At 32.4% G+C, this 18,618-nt stretch overlaps 1 protein-coding gene across 1 annotated transcript; it reads left to right on the forward strand.

Moving 5' to 3' along the window:
- Positions 1 to 244: 244 nt before the first annotated feature.
- LOC139876455 (probable LRR receptor-like serine/threonine-protein kinase At1g67720) lies at positions 245 to 8,304 on the forward strand. The gene is made up of 14 exons (XM_071863774.1): positions 245 to 339; positions 1,687 to 2,724; positions 2,972 to 3,104; positions 3,198 to 3,269; positions 3,362 to 3,430; positions 3,525 to 3,596; positions 4,595 to 4,663; positions 4,788 to 4,942; positions 5,761 to 5,984; positions 6,068 to 6,194; positions 6,291 to 6,359; positions 6,685 to 6,871; positions 7,163 to 7,298; positions 7,941 to 8,304. Exons 1-14 carry the CDS (start codon positions 252 to 254, stop codon positions 8,268 to 8,270), a joined length of 2,769 nt encoding a protein of 922 aa, XP_071719875.1. The 5' UTR covers positions 245 to 251; the 3' UTR covers positions 8,271 to 8,304.
- Positions 8,305 to 18,618: the final 10,314 nt, after the last annotated feature.

Genomic DNA, 18,618 nt, shown 5'->3' on the forward strand with positions numbered 1-18,618 from the left:
AAAAAAAAAATTTTTTTTTTACTAGGAATCAATATAGAAACATTCTTCTTTTACCCATGCATATTATGTCCATTAATTTTTGTTTAATTACTTTATAAGAAAAGTTCTGTTCTTTGTTATTGGTTTATCAAATACTTGTGTTTTCATCCAGTGGGTTCAATAATGCAGTCACCTTTTTTCATCTTTATTGTGCTTTTAATGTTCTACTAAACTCTACTACATTTTATTGGTCAAAAAAGAGTAGAACTCAAATGGGGATTAATTGTTTTCTATTCTTGCCACTTTTATTTATTCTTGTTCTTAATTTCTTCTTGGACATAGCCACTGCTCAAGTTGCAGGTTTGATTTTGTTTATATACTTATTTTATGCTTAATTGTTTATGCATGTAATATGGTATATGGGTAATTGTTTTCTCTGAATATTATACAATATAATATGGTATAATTATTTGAATTTGTTGTTGCATTTGATGTTTTCTTGAAGGGTTTCTGAATTGATACAGGTTTTGTGATTCTTAAAAAGTGTTTTTTTTTTTTTTTTTTTTTTTTTTTTTTTTTTGCATTTGTTATAGGGTTTTGTGAATTTAATGATTTGGGGTAATGTAATTGTTAATCTTGAATGTGGCTCTGTGTGTAAAGTGGGCAAATATAGTTATGAAAAGTTTACATTTGAGGTTGTGGTATTTGAATATTACCATTCTATGAAAATTTTGAGTTTCAAATTTTGCCCTAATTTGGGGTTGTTTGAAATTGTTTATGTTAGGTGCTTATCTGCTTATTGTATTTTATAAATCAGATGAATTAATACAAACACTCTTTCTTAATGAATAAGCATCTTAAGTAAGCATGTGTAGCTCAACTCATGCTTAAGTAGAAAAGTGCTTATAAATAAACAATCTTAAACATCCCTTATAATTAGATAATTAGAATTAGACACTTATCTCAATAATTAGTTTGATGAGAATTCGTTAATCTCGTTTTCAAGTTGTTCAAACACTTTGATCAGTTCAAACACTCATTCAAACACAACCAACAGCTTACTTTGTAGCTTCACAAATTTACTGTCGGTGTACTTATAACAATTAGTAATTCCCAAATTAATGTATTTAAAAGATTAGATAACTACTGAAATCATATACTCCCTCCGTCCCAAAAAAAAAGGGCCCTGTAGGAATTTTTATTGGATTTAAGATAGCTATGATAAATGTCAATTTTGCCCTTACATATAAGGTAAGTTTGACTGAATTTATTTAAAATATCAGTTATAATGAGAGTAATAAATAAATGACGGTAAATTGAGGAGTTCAATGATATTTAATACGAGTAGTTCTTTTTTGCAACTAGTCAATTATTTTGGGACAAATGTAATAGTAATTTGGACATTTATTTTGAGACGAAGGGAGAAGCATTTATAATCATATTCGACTTATCATTGTTATGTAATATTTTAGACAAACATTGCTACAGGTCAATCTGACCATCGACCCATTTTGCCACCTCTAATGCAACTATTGTATACCCAAAATAGCAGTTGTGTTCCTTTCTGTATGATACCATGTATTTTCTTGCTTCTTTTATCTATTGACTTTTTTTCTGTTGGGACCGGTCGGTGTGGGGCCACCAAAGGGTCGGTTTTACCCTTTTTTAAGTTGACTTTTTGTTGACTAATTAGTTCATTCAAAACAGGTTTCGTAAGCCTTGATTGTGGCGGTCAAAGCAATTTCACAGATAATCTTGGCCTCGAATGGACACCCGATAATCAAATCGTTTACGGGATTACAAGTAATATATCCGTCACAAATGAGACGAGACAACAATATCAAACGGTCAGATATTTCCCAGCAGATAATAGAAAATATTGTTACACAATTAATGTTAAAAGTAGGACTAGGTATCTTTTACGTACAACGTTCTTATATGGTAATTTCGATAACAACAATGTGTACCCAAAATTCGACATTTCCATGGGACCCACTCGTTGGGCTACAATAGTCATTTCCGATGCTAATACGATCGAGTCTCAAGAACTCATCTTTTTAGCTTCTGGTTCGACTGTCAGCGTTTGTTTATCAAATGCGACAACGGGTCAACCATTTATTTCAACACTCGAGCTTCGACCGTTTAACGGGTCGATATATCTTACACCGTATGAAAATCAATACTTTTTAAGTGTGTCTGCAAGAATCAATTTTGGTGCGGAAAACGAAGATCCGGTTAGGTATCCGGATGACCCGTTTGATCGAATTTGGCAATCGGATATGTTGAAAAAGGCAAACTATCTTGTTGATGTCGCAACGGGTACGGATCGGGTATCGACGAAATTACCTATCGATATCGGGAAAGATGAACAACCGCCTCAAAAAGTAATGCAGACAGCTGTCGTGGGGCGAAACGGGAATTTAACGTATCGTATGAATCTAGACGGGTTTCCGGCTTTCGGGTGGGCGTATACTTACTTTGCGGAAATTGAAGATTTGGCGGCTAACGAGACTAGAAAATTCCGGTTGATTCTTCCCGGAATGCCGGAAATTAGTAAAGCGGTTGTAAACATTCAAGAAAACGCTCAAGGGACCCACCGTTTGTACGAGCCGGGATTTGAAAATATATCACTTCCGTTTGTATTGTCGTTTAGGTTTGGGAAAACGTCGGATTCTACTCAAGGGCCACTTGTTAATGCAATCGAGATTAACAAGTATCTAAAAATAGATGATGGATCATTTGATGGTATGTAAACTGAAGGGAGTTGATATTTCCAACACTGTTTTTGACAGATCCACCCGAATTTCCTAATATACCCTTAATGAAGTCTTAGAGAAATTTCTTTGTTCGAATTCATTGAAGGGTATTTTTGGAAAATAGCATCAAATGTAGGTGGATGAGGAAGTATCACCTCCCTAAACTCAACTCTTTGTTAGTTTAAATTTTGAAGAAATTTAAAAAATTCCCTCCTTTTTTCTGGGTTTTTTAATAGGTGATGTAGCTGCAAGTTTAGTATCGAGTTACGAGTCGTATGATTGGGCGAAAGAAGGTGGTGATCCGTGTTTGCCGGTCGCATGGTCGTGGTTAGTTTGTAATACAGATCGTGAACCGAAGATTATCTCAGTGTATTTTCTAGTAAACCTTGTTTTAAATTATTTTTTTTATTAACTGAAAAAATCAGAACGCTCAACTGAAATTTTCTACCTTTATATGCGAAGCAAATTGTCTGGCATGAACTTGACTGGACCCATTCCATCCGATTTGACCAAGTTGACCAGCTTAGAGCAGTTGTAAGTTTTAGCTTTTAATCTACACTTATTATCTTTTTTAAGTGATTTTGTTAGTTTTACCTTACGCTTTTTTTGTGTGTTTTTAATGCTAGGTGGCTTGATGGGAATGCACTTACGGGTCCAATTCCTGATTTTACAGGATGTCCAAATTTAAAGATTATGTAATAGACATGTTCTATATTTTTCATTTTACCTCTTGTGTTTTGATCTTGTTGGTAGTGTAACTCGCGAGTTTTGTGACATTTGCGTGTGCAGACATTTGGAGAATAATCAATTGAGTGGCAACATACCGTCCTCATTGGCAGAGTTACCTAATTTGAGTCAACTGTAAGCTTGTTATCACCCAATTTGTCCCTCTAACCACTTTATTACGTTATACATTAGCACTTATATACATATATTTGAGCTGAATTAAAGATGCAATTTACATTTTAGTACCAGTTAGTCAGTTGCAAGTTATTTTTGGACAGTCGTATAGAGACGATCATACACTATCTTAAAAAAAAAAAAAAAAATGTCAGCATTTTGTATCAGAAAGTCTAATGTGGTACAAATATAGATCAAACTCATGAGGCTTTTTTTTTTGTAGATTAGAATTCATTATATAGTTTGATGTCATTCTGAAATCCTTCTTTAATTTTGTCTGATCTTGATCTTTTTTTTGACATTTAAAAAGTCAACTTCATCGTTGCTTGATAAAGGAAAATTAAGTAGGATGGAAGAACATTAAATCTGTTCTAATAAAGACAAATCAACAAAGGAACTTTGGTTAAAAAAAATCTAGGCATGCACTGGTTTTCTGACTGTCATTTTGGTCATGCTCGTAAAATTTATCAAAATTCAAAATAATTTTCATTTATATAACTACAAATAATCTGAATAAATAAGTGATTAAAGCTTAAGAATTGAGGATTCGAATTCGAACCACCAAATGCCCCGTGTTCAGCATATGAACTGACTATTTGTTATTTTTCAATTTTTTTTTTTATTTTTTTTCAAGGTTGAAAAAATCGCTACTCCGGGAGTACTTGGATGTTGACCAAGTTTGACTTTGACCGATTGTGGCCGAGTTTTGACCGATTTTGACTAGTTTTCCGAGTAATCCCGAGTTTTTTCCTAGTTATGACCAGTTTTTTGATTAATCCCTAGTTTTTGCGTAGTTTGACCAAGTTTGACCGAGTACTCCCCGAGTTGCGAAAACCGAGTAGTCGCCGAGTAATTCCGAGTTCTAAAAATGATTTTTTATATATATATAAAAGACTAGGATTCCTTTTATGACTACTTTTAAAATTTGTTTCGCTGATACATCTCTAACATATGCGCAGGTATCTGCAAAACAATTTGTTAACCGGAGATGTGCCAACCAGTCTTCTTAACAAGAACTTAGTCTTGAAGTGAGTATTTTTTGTTTTTTCAGGAATAATATCGTTAACAATTTTTTTTAGTAAAAAGTATTTTTATTTTTCTGGAAAAATAGGTCAAAATAATTGTTTTGTTTCTTGTAATTATATTTTTCAGCTACACGGGAAATGCAAATCTTAGAAAAGGAGGTAGTGAAGGGGGACACTATAGAAAGATAATTATCGGATTAACAGTTGGTGCTGTTGCCCTTTTCTTAGGATTTATAACATCTTGTATACTTCTTCGCCAACGAAAAAAATATCCCAAAACAGGTACGTTTATAGAACATGTATCGAGATGCTTTTCATGCACATGGAAACATGTTGCAATGAATAATATTATGTTAATTATGGATGTGAATTTTGAAAGTGTTTATCCGATTTTTGAATGATCAGGATTGGGGCGGGTAAACGGACGGACTGAACACGAACAAGGCTTGTTTGTGTTCATTTGTTAAGGTTTTACTTAACAAATGAATAATGTGAATGGATAAACGAGCGATTTCGTGTGTATGTTTGTTGATTAAGAAAGTATGCTTCATTGTGTTTGTTTAGGTTTGTTCATTTAGACTTTAATTGAACTCAAACAAACGAAGATATAAAAATAAAATAAGATTTCAAACTCGTAAAACATCTTTGTTAGGAATATCGTTATATAAAAATATGAAGCTTTAACAAATTACATGAGTTACTCCAAAAAAAAAAAAAAAAAAATCAGTATTCAGTATAAAGTATAAAACACTTCAACATTTACGCTCGATAAATTATAATTTATATTTTATTATTTGAACATAAGAGAATGTTAAGAAGTAAAAATAGTTATCAAATGTTAGTGAACAAACGAGACTTGTGTCCCTCCTCGTTCATTTCATTGTTCGTTCGTTAACTAAATAATCGAACTTCCAGCCAAATGGTTCACAAACTGTGATTTGAACACATGATTCAATACAATCCTAATCTAGATCAAATAATCAGCTGAAATAAAAAGGGTTTTAGGGTAATCAATTTCATATAACATAAGCTAACACCTATGATGTGTGTTGTATGTTTTCTAACTACTTATTATCTTTTTTATTCTTTTTTTTTGGCAGAGCTTAAACATAGGATGCCTGTTATGAGCAATGCAGCAACAGAAGCTGCTCAAAGCTTCACATTATCAGAATTACGATACGCCACAAAGAATTTTGAAAAGAAAGTTGGCTCGGGTGGATTCGGCACTGTGTACTACGGAAAATTAAACGACGGGAAGGAAATTGCCGTCAAGCTACTCGAAAATAATAACGTTTATCAGGGAAAAAAAGAATTCGCGAACGAGGTAACTTTCGGTATAATAATTTATTGTTATTCTTTATCTTTCATGATTGTTACTAAATGTTTACTTTTGTTTATTTCGTTAAGGTGACTCTTCTTTCACGAATCCATCATCGAAACTTGGTACAGTTTCTCGGCTTTTGTCAAGAAGAAGGGATGGATATTCTTGTATACGAGTTTATGCATAACGGAACGCTTAAAGAACATCTCTACGGTATGATTTTAATTTTATAATTTACGCTCTCTATGTGTTAGTTATTACTTTTGTGATGACGAATCGTTGTTCGTTGTTCGTTATGTTTAAATACAGGACCAATGGCTAGGGAACGTGGAATAAATTGGATCAAACGACTCGAGATTGCTGAAGAGTCTGCCAAAGGTTTGCTCTACTAAGAAATTACTAATATTTGTTTTAAAAAAATTATCGGATTAGCTAACGGATCAAAACGGGTCACCTTTTACTTTTTAGCACTAGTTGACACGAATGACTTAACTCGCAAACACTAATAATGAATGTGTTAGTTATAAATACATAAACATTTCCATTATTAGTAAATCGTATGCATCCTAAACTTTTGCTGACTTTCTACGATCCATTTATTTGTTTAAAATAAAGTACAACCCAGATTAATCCCTTCACATGTAAATGGGTCAAAGTTGTCACCTTTAAAAACTGTAACAAAGTAAATTTTATCGTGTTTTAGGGATTGAGTACCTTCATACCGGTTGTGTTCCTTCCATCATTCATAGAGATTTGAAAACAAGTAATATTCTTCTTGATAAGAACATGAAGGCTAAGGTTTCGGATTTTGGGCTCTCGAAGCTTGCGGTTGACGGGACTTCACATGTATCCAGCATTGTTCGGGGTACACTCGGTTATCTTGATCCGGAGTAAGTTAACCTTTTTTTTTTTTTGAATAGCGAGTAAGTTATCTTTTAAAAAATCCTCCCATGAAGAAGTTTCCTATTTTGCTTAATATCATCTCATATAGATTTAGGTTCATGAAATTTTTAATTTTTTTAATATTCATAAATGTCACTTCAGAGATCTGAAACATAGTCAAACAATATTCTTAAAATTTGTACAAAATTATTTTGTACACAATTAATTTGTACAATTTTCATATGGTAGTGACTAGTGCTGATGTAGTCCTGAAATTTCGTATTACTTGTGTTGTGTAGGTACTATATTTCGAACCGTTTAACAGACAAAAGCGATATCTATAGTTTTGGGGTGATTCTTCTTGAGCTAATCTCCGGTCAAGAAGCAATTTCAAACGTGAACTTTGGTATCAATTGCCGAAACATTGTTCAATGGGTAAGTCCATTTTACGGCCCCACCTGCTAACATTCAAATAACCTCATTAATTAGAATATGCAGTTTCAACCCATTTACTTATGAATGGGTTGATGGTGTTGTTTGGGTCCTGTTTTATCTCTAGTGGGTCGAGTGCTAAATAGAGATATGAAGGGCTTAAACTGGTAGAAAGCCAAAAAAGTGTATTTTTATGCAAAATTGATCATTGAAAATTTAAAATAAGAAAATTTCTAATGACGGCCTTAAGGGCGGTCATTAAGAAATTTGGACATGCTTAAATTGCTTGTACATTGAAAATAGTCAGCCATTTTCTGAAAATAGCTTCGTTCAACCGCCTTAATGTAGCGTTACTTTTTGCATAAACTTGATTCTTAGTGACGGTCTTTATGGGCTATCATTAGAAAACTACTTAACATAAAATGATTTTGAAAATCATACTTAAAACTACTTAACATAAAATGATTTTGAAAATCATACTTTGGCACATCGATTGGTAGTAAGATTTTTCGGTAGAAAGTGTTTTGGTCAACCGAACCTACCCATTTCGGCCTTCACAAAAAAGTATTTGTTTTGACCCGTTTAGCAAACCCATTAGACCCGACTCTTGTGCCACCTCAACTGATTGTGAAGACTTCATGATAGGCGAAAATGCATATAGAGAGCGGGGACATTCAAGGAATAATTGATCCAGTTCTTGGTAACGAATACGACATCCAATCAATGTGGAAAATAGCCGAAAAAGCTTTGATGTGTGTGCAACCACACGGGAACATGAGACCGTCAATGTCGGAAGTTATTAAGGAAATACAAGATGCAATCTTGATCGAAAGAGGAGTTCAGGCTGCTGCACGAGAACGTAGTTCTGATGAATTATCAAGGCATTCGACGTTGAACATGGGATCGCTTGATTTATGTGCTAACGATCAAGATCTGATGATTGACGAGTCGTTTAGTCGACCCGGGCCACGATAGCATTGGTTTGGTTCCGGATCTTTTGTTGTTGTTGTTGTTGTTGTTGTTGTTGTTGTTGTTGTTGTTGTGATTTTCATGTTTTCGATGTCGAATACTTCAAAATAGAGGGTTGTGATGTTGTTTGAAGGTTTTTGGTCATTTTGTAAGGTTTTGTAATTGTAGGGGGTTGGGTGTAAATGTGGTGATCTTGTGGACCAATACTTCAACTTCAAACTCCTGGTGGTTGCAGATTTGCAGTTGGAGGGTGATGTTTTATATTTGGCTAACCAGAACATACAGTAGTAAATGTTGTTTTTTGGTATAAAAGTTAATATAAACATGCATGTCTATTTATAAGCAAACAGTTTTATAGATCTTCAATTTTGCACTTGGGAACTTCAGATATTTACTTTTACTTATTTAAATAAAGTATTTGAGATTTTAAGTTATCTACAGTAAATTGAGTGATTGTTTTTAGTGATGCATTATACTGTATTTACTTATATTGATATATTGATTGATGTAGTAAGAAATTTCCCTTTTTAGTGATGCATCATATTTCCCTTTTTTATTGAAATTCATACACACAGATAATTTTTTATTTAACAAATAAAGACAGAATAGTAAAATAGTAATTGAGTTATTAACTAAAAGCTCAATTTTAGCAAATATTTTGCCAAAAAAGCTTTTGATTGCAATAACCAAAAAAAAAAAAAAAAAAAAATTAAGGATTTTTTTGTTTATTAAACGACACAATAAAGTATGGATATTTTATGGATGTGGATTTTTACAATATCATTTTTTGTTATACATCATCAAGATACTTTTACGGAACATTTCATCTTTTAGTTCAAGTAGAATTGTAATGTATTTCAGGTTAATAAAAAGACAAAATGACCTAAAAATATATTTTGTTAGTGTAAGTCAAAAATTTGATGGTGTTATAATTCAGTAGGCTTATAACTACCTTTAATGGTTATAAGAACAAAGAGAGAAAAAGAGAGAAGAAGGAGAGAAGAAATATTGATATTGATATTTCAAAAGAAATGGTGCAACTTAAATGGCTACCATACATGTCTATTTATAGCATAAAATATTACTATGCAAGAAATATAATAATAATAAAATTAACATCCAATCTAGATATTTTATAACACTCCCCCTTGGATGACAATTTTATTAGAGAATAACTAGTACTGCCTCGTTAAAAACCTTGCTAAAGAAAAACACATTGGGATAAAACTTTAGCTAAGGAAAAAAGAGTGCAGCATAGAGTTGACTTCCCCTCAAGTAGGCAACGCCTGAGTTGTTACATCTTCTGAACATGCCTCATGTCAATATTATGAACGTGTGTTCTGAAAATAGCAGTTGGCAGTGCTTTGGTATAAAGATCAGCAGAGTTGTTGATTGAATGTATCTCATTTTAATCTGGTTGTCTTTTACGAGATCTTGAGTATATGAGAAGAATCTGAGGTTTTCATATGAAACTGTATCATCTAAATCTTTTATGTACAAGTTTAGCCCTCGTGATTTGTCTACAGTCTCCTTCATGGTTTGTTCAAACCGTTGTTTCAGTTCATATTCCCTTTCAGTCTTTTTCTGAGCCTTACCAATATACCATTCTTTTCCATCAAACTTATGACCGTTAAGACCGTTTATAGCTTTAGCGCCTCGTCAGCATTTATGTTTTGTTCTGTCATTTTTGATACTCTTCTTTCATTTGTATTATGTAAGCTGTATTATCTTCATAGATAGTTGTTACGCTTTTATAGTGTTCTAGTCCACAAGAATCAATAATGATTTGTATCATTGATCTTAACTAAAATCATTCCCGAGTAGCTTCATGTAATGCAATCACTTCGGCATGATTTGATGATGTTGCAACAAGTGTTTGTTTTGAGAACGTCATGATATTGCGGTGCCTCCATTTAGGAATACATATCCAGTTTGAGATTTAGCTTTATGTAGATCGGATAAATAATCTGCATCTGTATAACCAAACAAATCTTGTTTCGAGTTGTTAGAATAAAATAATTATAAATCAGTAGTTCCCCGAAGGTATCAAACTATTTGTTTGATCCCATTCCAATGTCTTTTGGTAGGGGCTGAGCTGAACCTTGTCAACAAATTAACTGCAAAAGAAATGTCAGATCTTGTATAATCTATAAGATACATAAGAACCTCAATTGCACTAAAATATAGAACTTCCGATCTGTTAAAATTTTCATGATCTTCGCAGGGATGAAATAGATCAGTGTCAATATTGAGTGATCTAACAACAATGAGTTTGTCTTAAAAAAAAAAATGTTTTAAAATCTTTTCGGTATAAGTTGTTTGATGTACAAGTAAACCATTAGGCATATGCTCAATTTGCAATCCAAGGTAATACTTGGTTTTTTCAAGATCTTTCATTTCAAAATAATTCTTTAGAAGTTGAATGATTTCATAGATCTCTTTATTTGTTCATATGATGTTAAGAACATTGACATAAACAACTACGATCTCATATCCGAACATTGTTTTTATAAAACATACGTGCAAAATAAGTTTATATTTATACCCTTTTTTTTATCAAGTAGTCATTTAATCGGTTATACCACATACGTCCCGTTTGTATAAACCCACTTAGAAATCTTTGTGATTTAATGGAATATATTCCCTTGGGTTTTACATTAGATGCTTATGATACCTTAACCCTTTAGGTATATTCATATATATCACTATTAAGTGATCCATACAGATAAGTAGTAACAACATTCATGAGATGCATTTAAATAACTACCAGGTTGATTAAGTATCTAATAAGTAATTGTATCCATTACAGGAGGATAATTTTTCTTCCTAATTCATTTCTGGTCTTTGTGGGAAATATTGAGTTACAAATCTAGTTTTGCCTTGTAACTTCATTTGCACATTTCTTTTCGGATAAAAATTCATTTGTATCCCATACGTTTCACATCTTTAAAAGTGATAACGATTGATCCAAAAACTTTTCTTTTATCGAGCGATTCTAATTCAGCTCTTATTGCTCCTTTCCATTGAGCTCAATCATGTCCATTTTGTATATTCAATGACAGATTTTAGTTCCAGATCATCATCTTTATTCATGATGTCATTGTAACATTATATGAAAATATCTCATAGAGATTTTAGTTTCATTTCGGTTCCATAATATTGCATAATTTATCGCAATTTTAGTATTTACATTTATCAATATCCTCTGCAGAAGGAATATTGATTTGTGGTTCTTCTTGAACGCTTTCTCTTACCTCATTATCACCTGATTTTATTTTTCGAGGATTTTTATCTTCGGAACCAATTGATCTTCCACGTTTGATGCGTGGCAAAGACTCAACAGTGACATTATTGCCAGCTTTTGGAATTTCAGTTCGAGCTGGAGCATTTATCGCTGGTATATATGATTTAGTCACTTTTTTATATCTGTAAATGCATAAAGTAATTAATTTGCAAGTTCTTGCATATGCATTATTTTTGAACTTTCGTTTCACATTCTTTTGTGCGAGTTCAATATACCTTAATTGATGTTCACATCATGAAGCATCATTTTATTTTTTATTTTTATTTCTCCCCCTAATCTAGGGAACAATGTTTTATTAAAATGACAATCAGCAAAACGTGCTGTAAAAATATCACCCATCATGGGTTCAATATATCCTATGATTGAAGATGTTTTATATCCAAAATATATTATCATCTTTCTTTGAAGAACCATTTTATTGTGTTGTGGTGATACAATTGGAACATACACTGCACAACCAATGTTTTAAGGTAGAAAATATTTGGCTCTTGGCCAAAATCAAGTATTAAGTGAAAATATTTACGACTTCCACATGGTATAATGCGAATTAATGTCGCAGCATGTAAATTTACATGTCCACATATAAATATTGAGAGATTTGTACTCATTATCAATTGTCTAGTTATTAGCTGTAAGCGTTTATCTATTGATTCAGCTAAACCAATTTTGTGTATGCACATGAGCAACTGGATGTTCAACAACAATCCCTGTAGATATATAATGATCATTAAATTCTTGAGATGTTAACTCACCAGCATTATCAAGTCTCATCCTTTTAATGGTGTAATCAGAATAATGTGTTCTCAATTTAATAATTTGTGCAAGAAACTTTGCAAATGCCATATTACGGCTTGATAACATACAAATATGAGACCATCCGCTAGATGTGTCTATTAGAACCATGAAATATCAAAATGGTTCACATGATGGATGAATTGGTTCATATATCTTACCTTGAATTCTTTCAAGAAACATTTGTGATTCTTTTTCACAATATACTTTTCATTAATCACCATATGTGCTTTCCATTAATCACCATATGTGTTTTTTTTTTTTTTTTTTATAAATCACCATATGTGTTTTTTTTTTTATCATATATCCTTTTTACCATATACGCTTTTAATCATATGCGCTGTGTTTTTCACCATATGCGCTTTTAATCATATGCGATTTTCATCATATGCGTTGTGCTTTTCATCATATTCGCTTTTTATCATATGCGCTGCGCTTTTTATCATATGCGCTTTTTTATGTGAATAGTAAATTAATTAATTTCGTTTTTGTAACATCCTCAAGTGGGCCTAGATGTAAGATTACTAGATTGCCCTTAAGTTGGTGTTGCGTTATTATATGCTTTTATTTTTATTTAATGTTTATTATTAATTAATGATGAGGTTAGGACCAGTTTGTGACAAGGGTCACAGAACAGGTTTGTTTATTTAATTTGGACTTCGTTTGGGTCGCCAAATGATGTACGAAAGATATTAGATAACTGATAAATACCCGTGTGCCACACAGTGTGGGAATTAAACCCATTAAGTGACTAGTGTGCTGTCTCTCTCTTCTCATTTCCAGATCCTTCCCAAAATAACCCGTACTTCACCTTCTCCACCTATCAAACCCTAATTCCAAATTCTTGTACTAGAGCTCAAATCGTTCATAGCTTTGTGTTCTCTACGATTTACTGATTCTTTTAAGGTAAGGTTTGTATCATTTCTTGATCTAATCTTTGAGAAATTGAAGCTTTTGTGTTAGTTTTTATTAAAAGTATAAATTGGGTCAAAATGGGTTGATTTGGTGTTGTTAGTGTCAAAATCTTGTGGGTTTGTGTTTCTAAATGATTAGTGTATCAGATTTGGTAAGTTTTGAGGTTAAAAACGAGCTCTAGATCGAGAATTGGTGATTTTGGGTTGAAACCCGTCACTTTGGCTGCTGCTGTTACAGATGAACTACCCTCGGCCGATGGTCTCTGACCCTCGACCGATGGAGTGAGACGATCGGTCGACGGACTAGACGATCGACCGATGGTGGAAGTCCTTCGACGAACGGTTGAAAATTTAACGATCGACCGATGGTGTAGTCCACCGGCCGATGGAGTAGTGACGATCGGCCGATCGTCAGAGACTATCGGCCGATGGTCTTAGACAGTGAAATTTTTACTAAGTGTTGATTTCTAGCCGTTATGCTGCCCGGTTGTATTTTGAGATTTTGATGAAAATTTCAAAAGTGCATAAGTGTTAAACAGAAAAATTTTAGCGGACAGATTTTCTGACAAAATTTCTATATTTGTGTTATTTGGTGTTTATGGACATAAACTAACTCGTGTATATGTATTTCTCAGGAGAAAAGGAGAAAGAGAAGGTTCAGTGATTAGATAGCTGAACACCTTCTCGTTTGCTGGTAATCGGTGAGTGGGACTAACTGGAGAATATAGTATATTGTAGCATGTTATATTATGACTGCCATGCTTGTTAGATATACTTATTATTGTGGATAGTTGGTACATTGTGATGACTGCATGTTGATTGATGCTTGTCTGCTGGAGCCCAGTGCGTCCCTATTGTGTGGTGGCCTCGGTAGGAGAGATCAACCTGCGGGTTGGGTTCCTCATGTGGTGGCCTAGACAGCCGTGGTGTATATATATGTGAATGACGCGTCCGTCGCGTGTGGATTAGGTATATACATACGGTGGTGGAGGAACTTCTGGTAAGCCCCAGTCCGATCAGCTGGTGGTTAATGGTTTGGCCGAGCCGCCAGAGTCTCTGTAGACGGCACTTGGGTGATGTTTGTGTGTTAGTTCTTTGTGACATGATTAGTATAACTGTTATGTATACTATTGCCTGTGGTTAGTCGTACTCACTTAGCCTCGTGCTAATTCCCCTCCATCTCCTCCCTGCAGGTTGTTAGCTTTTGTAGATAGTGCTTTTGGGAGAAGACGGGCATGATGATGTTATGTTTGACAGGAGTCAACTCTGATGTTGTCGTGCTTTATGAAAACAATAATCTTTTTGTAAATATGTCTTTCTCTCTATAAACAAGTATTTTGTAATGACACGTGACACAGGTTGTATTAACAATAGTTAATGTGGATATCGTATTAAATTAATATTATGCTTCCGCCACGTATATAAAAAAAAAAAAAAAAAAAAATCAGCGGTGTCACAGTTTTACTATTCATATGAATTAATTTAGATTTACTATTTTGTTAATTGAGTAATATATATATACATCATATACTTGTGACTCCGAAGGCTCAAATGAATTTGACCATATAGTTATACGTTGTACCTTGCACATTAATTTTCAGTAGAAGCTTTAGATGCATATTATTTTCAGTAGAAGCTTTAGATGCACTTTTTTTTAATCACCAAATACCACAAACACTTTGTTTGCGTTTGTTCATAGTCATCAATGAAAACCATTTTCTTTAATTTTATTTTATACAATAAAATTAACGCATCATTATTCTTTTCAAAAACAATAATCTATTGTTATTGTTCACTTGTGCCATGTTTAACAACAAAAGTCAACAACCTCTGTCTTGTTTGTTGTGGCAACCAAAAACAACCTTTGCTTTTGTTACCGAGAATCCAAGACCAAAAAACAATTAATTTTTAATTAATCTTTTATCAAAACCATAAATGATTTTATTGATCTACGTTGATATGGCCATAAAGAATTGACGGCTGACCTACTTTTGTAAGTGTATTTCGGCTATCATCCCGAAAACGCACAACGACCTTTTTTTTTTTTTTTTTTTATGAACTATTTGTTTCATATCTAGCTTAGGCAATTATTGTGAACATTTGGTCCCTATAAGAGCATTTATTTTTTAGACTTTTAGTTGATTTGTACTTGTCACAATTAGGGATAGCACCCGCGGGTCGTGGATGCGGATCCATTGGATCCATCACCCGTACCCGCGAATTTTTTTAAGAGACATCCAATTGAACCCTTGTTCGTTGAAACAATTTGACTATATTTTTACTCCCCATTATTAAACGGGCCATTTTGATGCACACTCTTAAAAAAATAATTTGTTTTTTAAGTTTTATTTTTCAACCTCCTTTTTTCAACGGTCACGTTTTTAACAAAACATTTGACAAGTTTGGAAAAAAGTTTTTTATTGATTATCATCAAAAGTTTTCTATTGTCACTCTACTGGATGGAATTATGGCATACAACCAAAATTGCAACCCAACACTACATAAGAACAAAAAGGTTGTTTTTAATTAACATATGTATATGTGTTAAACTCGGAATAATAATAACTTATTTTAGAAAATTAACATAAGACATGTTGAAACATTTTTGTCACATTTAGCTCATCAAGTCTAATACTTATCATTGATAGATTTTATCACGTCTAGGAGATGTTTACTTTTTTCTTGTATTAAGTCCTACTTTCATTTACCTTTGTTTGGAAAAAAGTTTTTTTTTTTTTTTTTTTACTTTGCTTTCCCCCTTTCTGTAAAACTCATTTAAACACTTTCTTTGTTTTTTTTTTTAAAAAAAAAAACTTCCTTTTTTTTACGTTACTCGTAAATTATAAATATATAAAAAAAACTTTTTGTTTAATTTTTTTTTTCTAGTTTTTAAAAGGCCACTTGACCAATTTTTAATTCTTTCACAACACCTGATATCGTGATCGTGACCTTTCACCAAAGCAAGAGATATTCTTGATAAACTAAACACGGACTCGTGTTTAAAATTGTCGGCCACAAAAAAATTCATTTGATAAAAGTATATATATTTTTTTAGTTATAGAAGGAGACCACTTCATTTTCAATACTTCATTTTTGGCAAAAAACTATTCCATTTTACCATCCCCTTTTTTTTCTTACTTTAACTTTTAAGATATACTTTTAATAAAAATACAAACTACTTTTTCTTATTTTAACTTTTAAGATTTACTTTTAATAAAAATACAAACTACTTTTTGTATTTTAACTTTTAAGATTTACTTTTAATAAAAGTAAAAACTACTTTTTCTTATTTTAACTTTTAAGATTTATAAATTTAAGAATAAACATTAGTATGCATGAAATAAATAATGATTAATTGCATAAGTAATCATAAATGTTAGATAACATATAAAGACCCCGTCGTATTCGTATTGATCGGAATTAATCTCGACCCATGGTACCGTGTTGTCAAATGACGTGTTGCGTACATAAAGTACCGTGTTGTCAAATGACGTGTTGCGTACAATCATGAGGTCTTATTAACATAAATATAAATGTTAGTGAAGTTAATAAGAGTTAGATTACAGAAAATATAATTCAGGTGGTATAACCGACCATATATAACTTAAATAACATAAATATAAATGTTAGTGAAGTTAATAAAAGTTAGATTACATAAATATAATTCAGGCGGTATAACCGGCCATATATAACTTAAATAACATAAATATAAATGTTAGTGAAGTTAATAAAAGTTAGTAAACATAAATGATAGTTAGGCGACAGTGTCGACCATATATAATTTAGGTGGCAGAGCCAACCATATAATAAGAACATGATCCGGTTGAATCCTAACCGAATCCGAGAGACAAAAGCAAAATGAGAGTGTCAAAAGGTATTCTCTCAACAAAAAAACGTGGGTAGTGTATCATTTATAGACACCCATGATCACATGATGGTCACTTAGCCCATGATCCAAATATAAGGGGGTTATGTAGAATTTGGCTTCATTTACGTTTGCAATATAAATATGTAAAAGGTAGATGAAAGAAAGGGAGGCCTCTAGATTACTTTTCATATATATGTAGTCTCAAGAGAGAAGTCTAAAAAGCCACTAATTACTTTCTGTTTATCCGTATGTAATTAAAGAGAGGAGTTTATCAATAAAACTTCTATACCCCTCATTGTTGTGTTTGTTCCTTTTTATTTTTTCAAAAGTCAGATACTCAAACACATAAAATCCAAAAATATTAAATCCTTGCAAGATTGCTGTGTTCATCATCTTGTAACGGATCAGAACAATACAAATGCACTAAGAACTTGATAAAAATTAGTAGTTCAAAAATGTTAGTAGTCCAAAGTTTGATATATTCGAGTCTGAAAATTATCTATAATTTCATACCTTGATCAGTGACTCGTGATCGTTTGAGATATCCTTTGATTACACTAAGCTCATCGTGCTGATAACGTGTTATAATTCAGTAGGCTTATAACTACCTTTAATGGTTATAAGAACAAAGAGAGAAAAAGAGAGAAGAAGGAGAGAAGAAATATTGATATTGATATTTCAAGAGAAATGGTGCAACTTAAATGGCTACCATACATGTCTATTTATAGCATAAAATATTACTATGCAAGAAATATAATAATAATAAAATTAACATCCAATCTAGATATTTTATAACAGATGGTATAAACTCATCTCCATGATGTGATTTTATTGTAAACGTAATTATTTTATTATTTTTATTTCTTTTTAAACTTTTTCCTACTTAAAGGCCGGATGTCCTCTCGGAAGCAATCTCTTTATCTGTCGAATAGAGAGAGGGATGACTTTCTCTAGTTTTGAGAGTGTTTCACTCCGGATGAATAAATGACTTGTCTTTATTCTCGGATAAGGGAATGATTGTCTACATCTCACCTCCTCCATACACCACTTATGTAGTATTGGGTTTTGTTGTTGTTGTTGTGTAATTATGTATAGCAAGCATGGATACAATAACTTCACAAACATCTTCTATAGATGTATAAATATTCATTTGAAAGTATATAATTAACTTTTTTGATCCTCACACATCAATTTAAAGAAATGGAGTATTATTAGAAAAGTAAAAGGTTAAAATAGGTGTGTGAGGATCAAAAAATGGTGTGTTAGAATCATCCCCCATAATTATTACACACATTAGTTCATATTATATTATATAAATATAATAATTAGTAATATAATAATAACTAGAAAAAATTCGACCGCGCGTTGCTGCGGTTGTATTCAACGCGCGGTCATATTTGTATATACGTTGTTTGGTACCTAATATATCTAGTAGGTTGGGTTGTTTGTTGGACGTGTACGTATATGTATGAAATA

The sequence above is a fragment of the Rutidosis leptorrhynchoides genome, chromosome 11 (genome assembly GCF_046630445.1).
Source record: "Rutidosis leptorrhynchoides isolate AG116_Rl617_1_P2 chromosome 11, CSIRO_AGI_Rlap_v1, whole genome shotgun sequence".
NCBI lineage: Eukaryota > Viridiplantae > Streptophyta > Magnoliopsida > Asterales > Asteraceae > Rutidosis > Rutidosis leptorrhynchoides.

Coding starts and splice junctions, on each gene's coding strand:
- LOC139876455 (XM_071863774.1), top strand. CDS start 252: ATGGGGATTAATTGTTTTCTATTCTTGCCACTTTTATTTATTCTTGTT. Junction 3,105..3,197: donor GAACCGAAGATTATCTCAGT/GTATTTTCTAGT, acceptor TTATATGCGAAG/CAAATTGTCTGGCATGAACT. Junction 6,360..6,684: donor TGCTGAAGAGTCTGCCAAAG/GTTTGCTCTACT, acceptor ATCGTGTTTTAG/GGATTGAGTACCTTCATACC.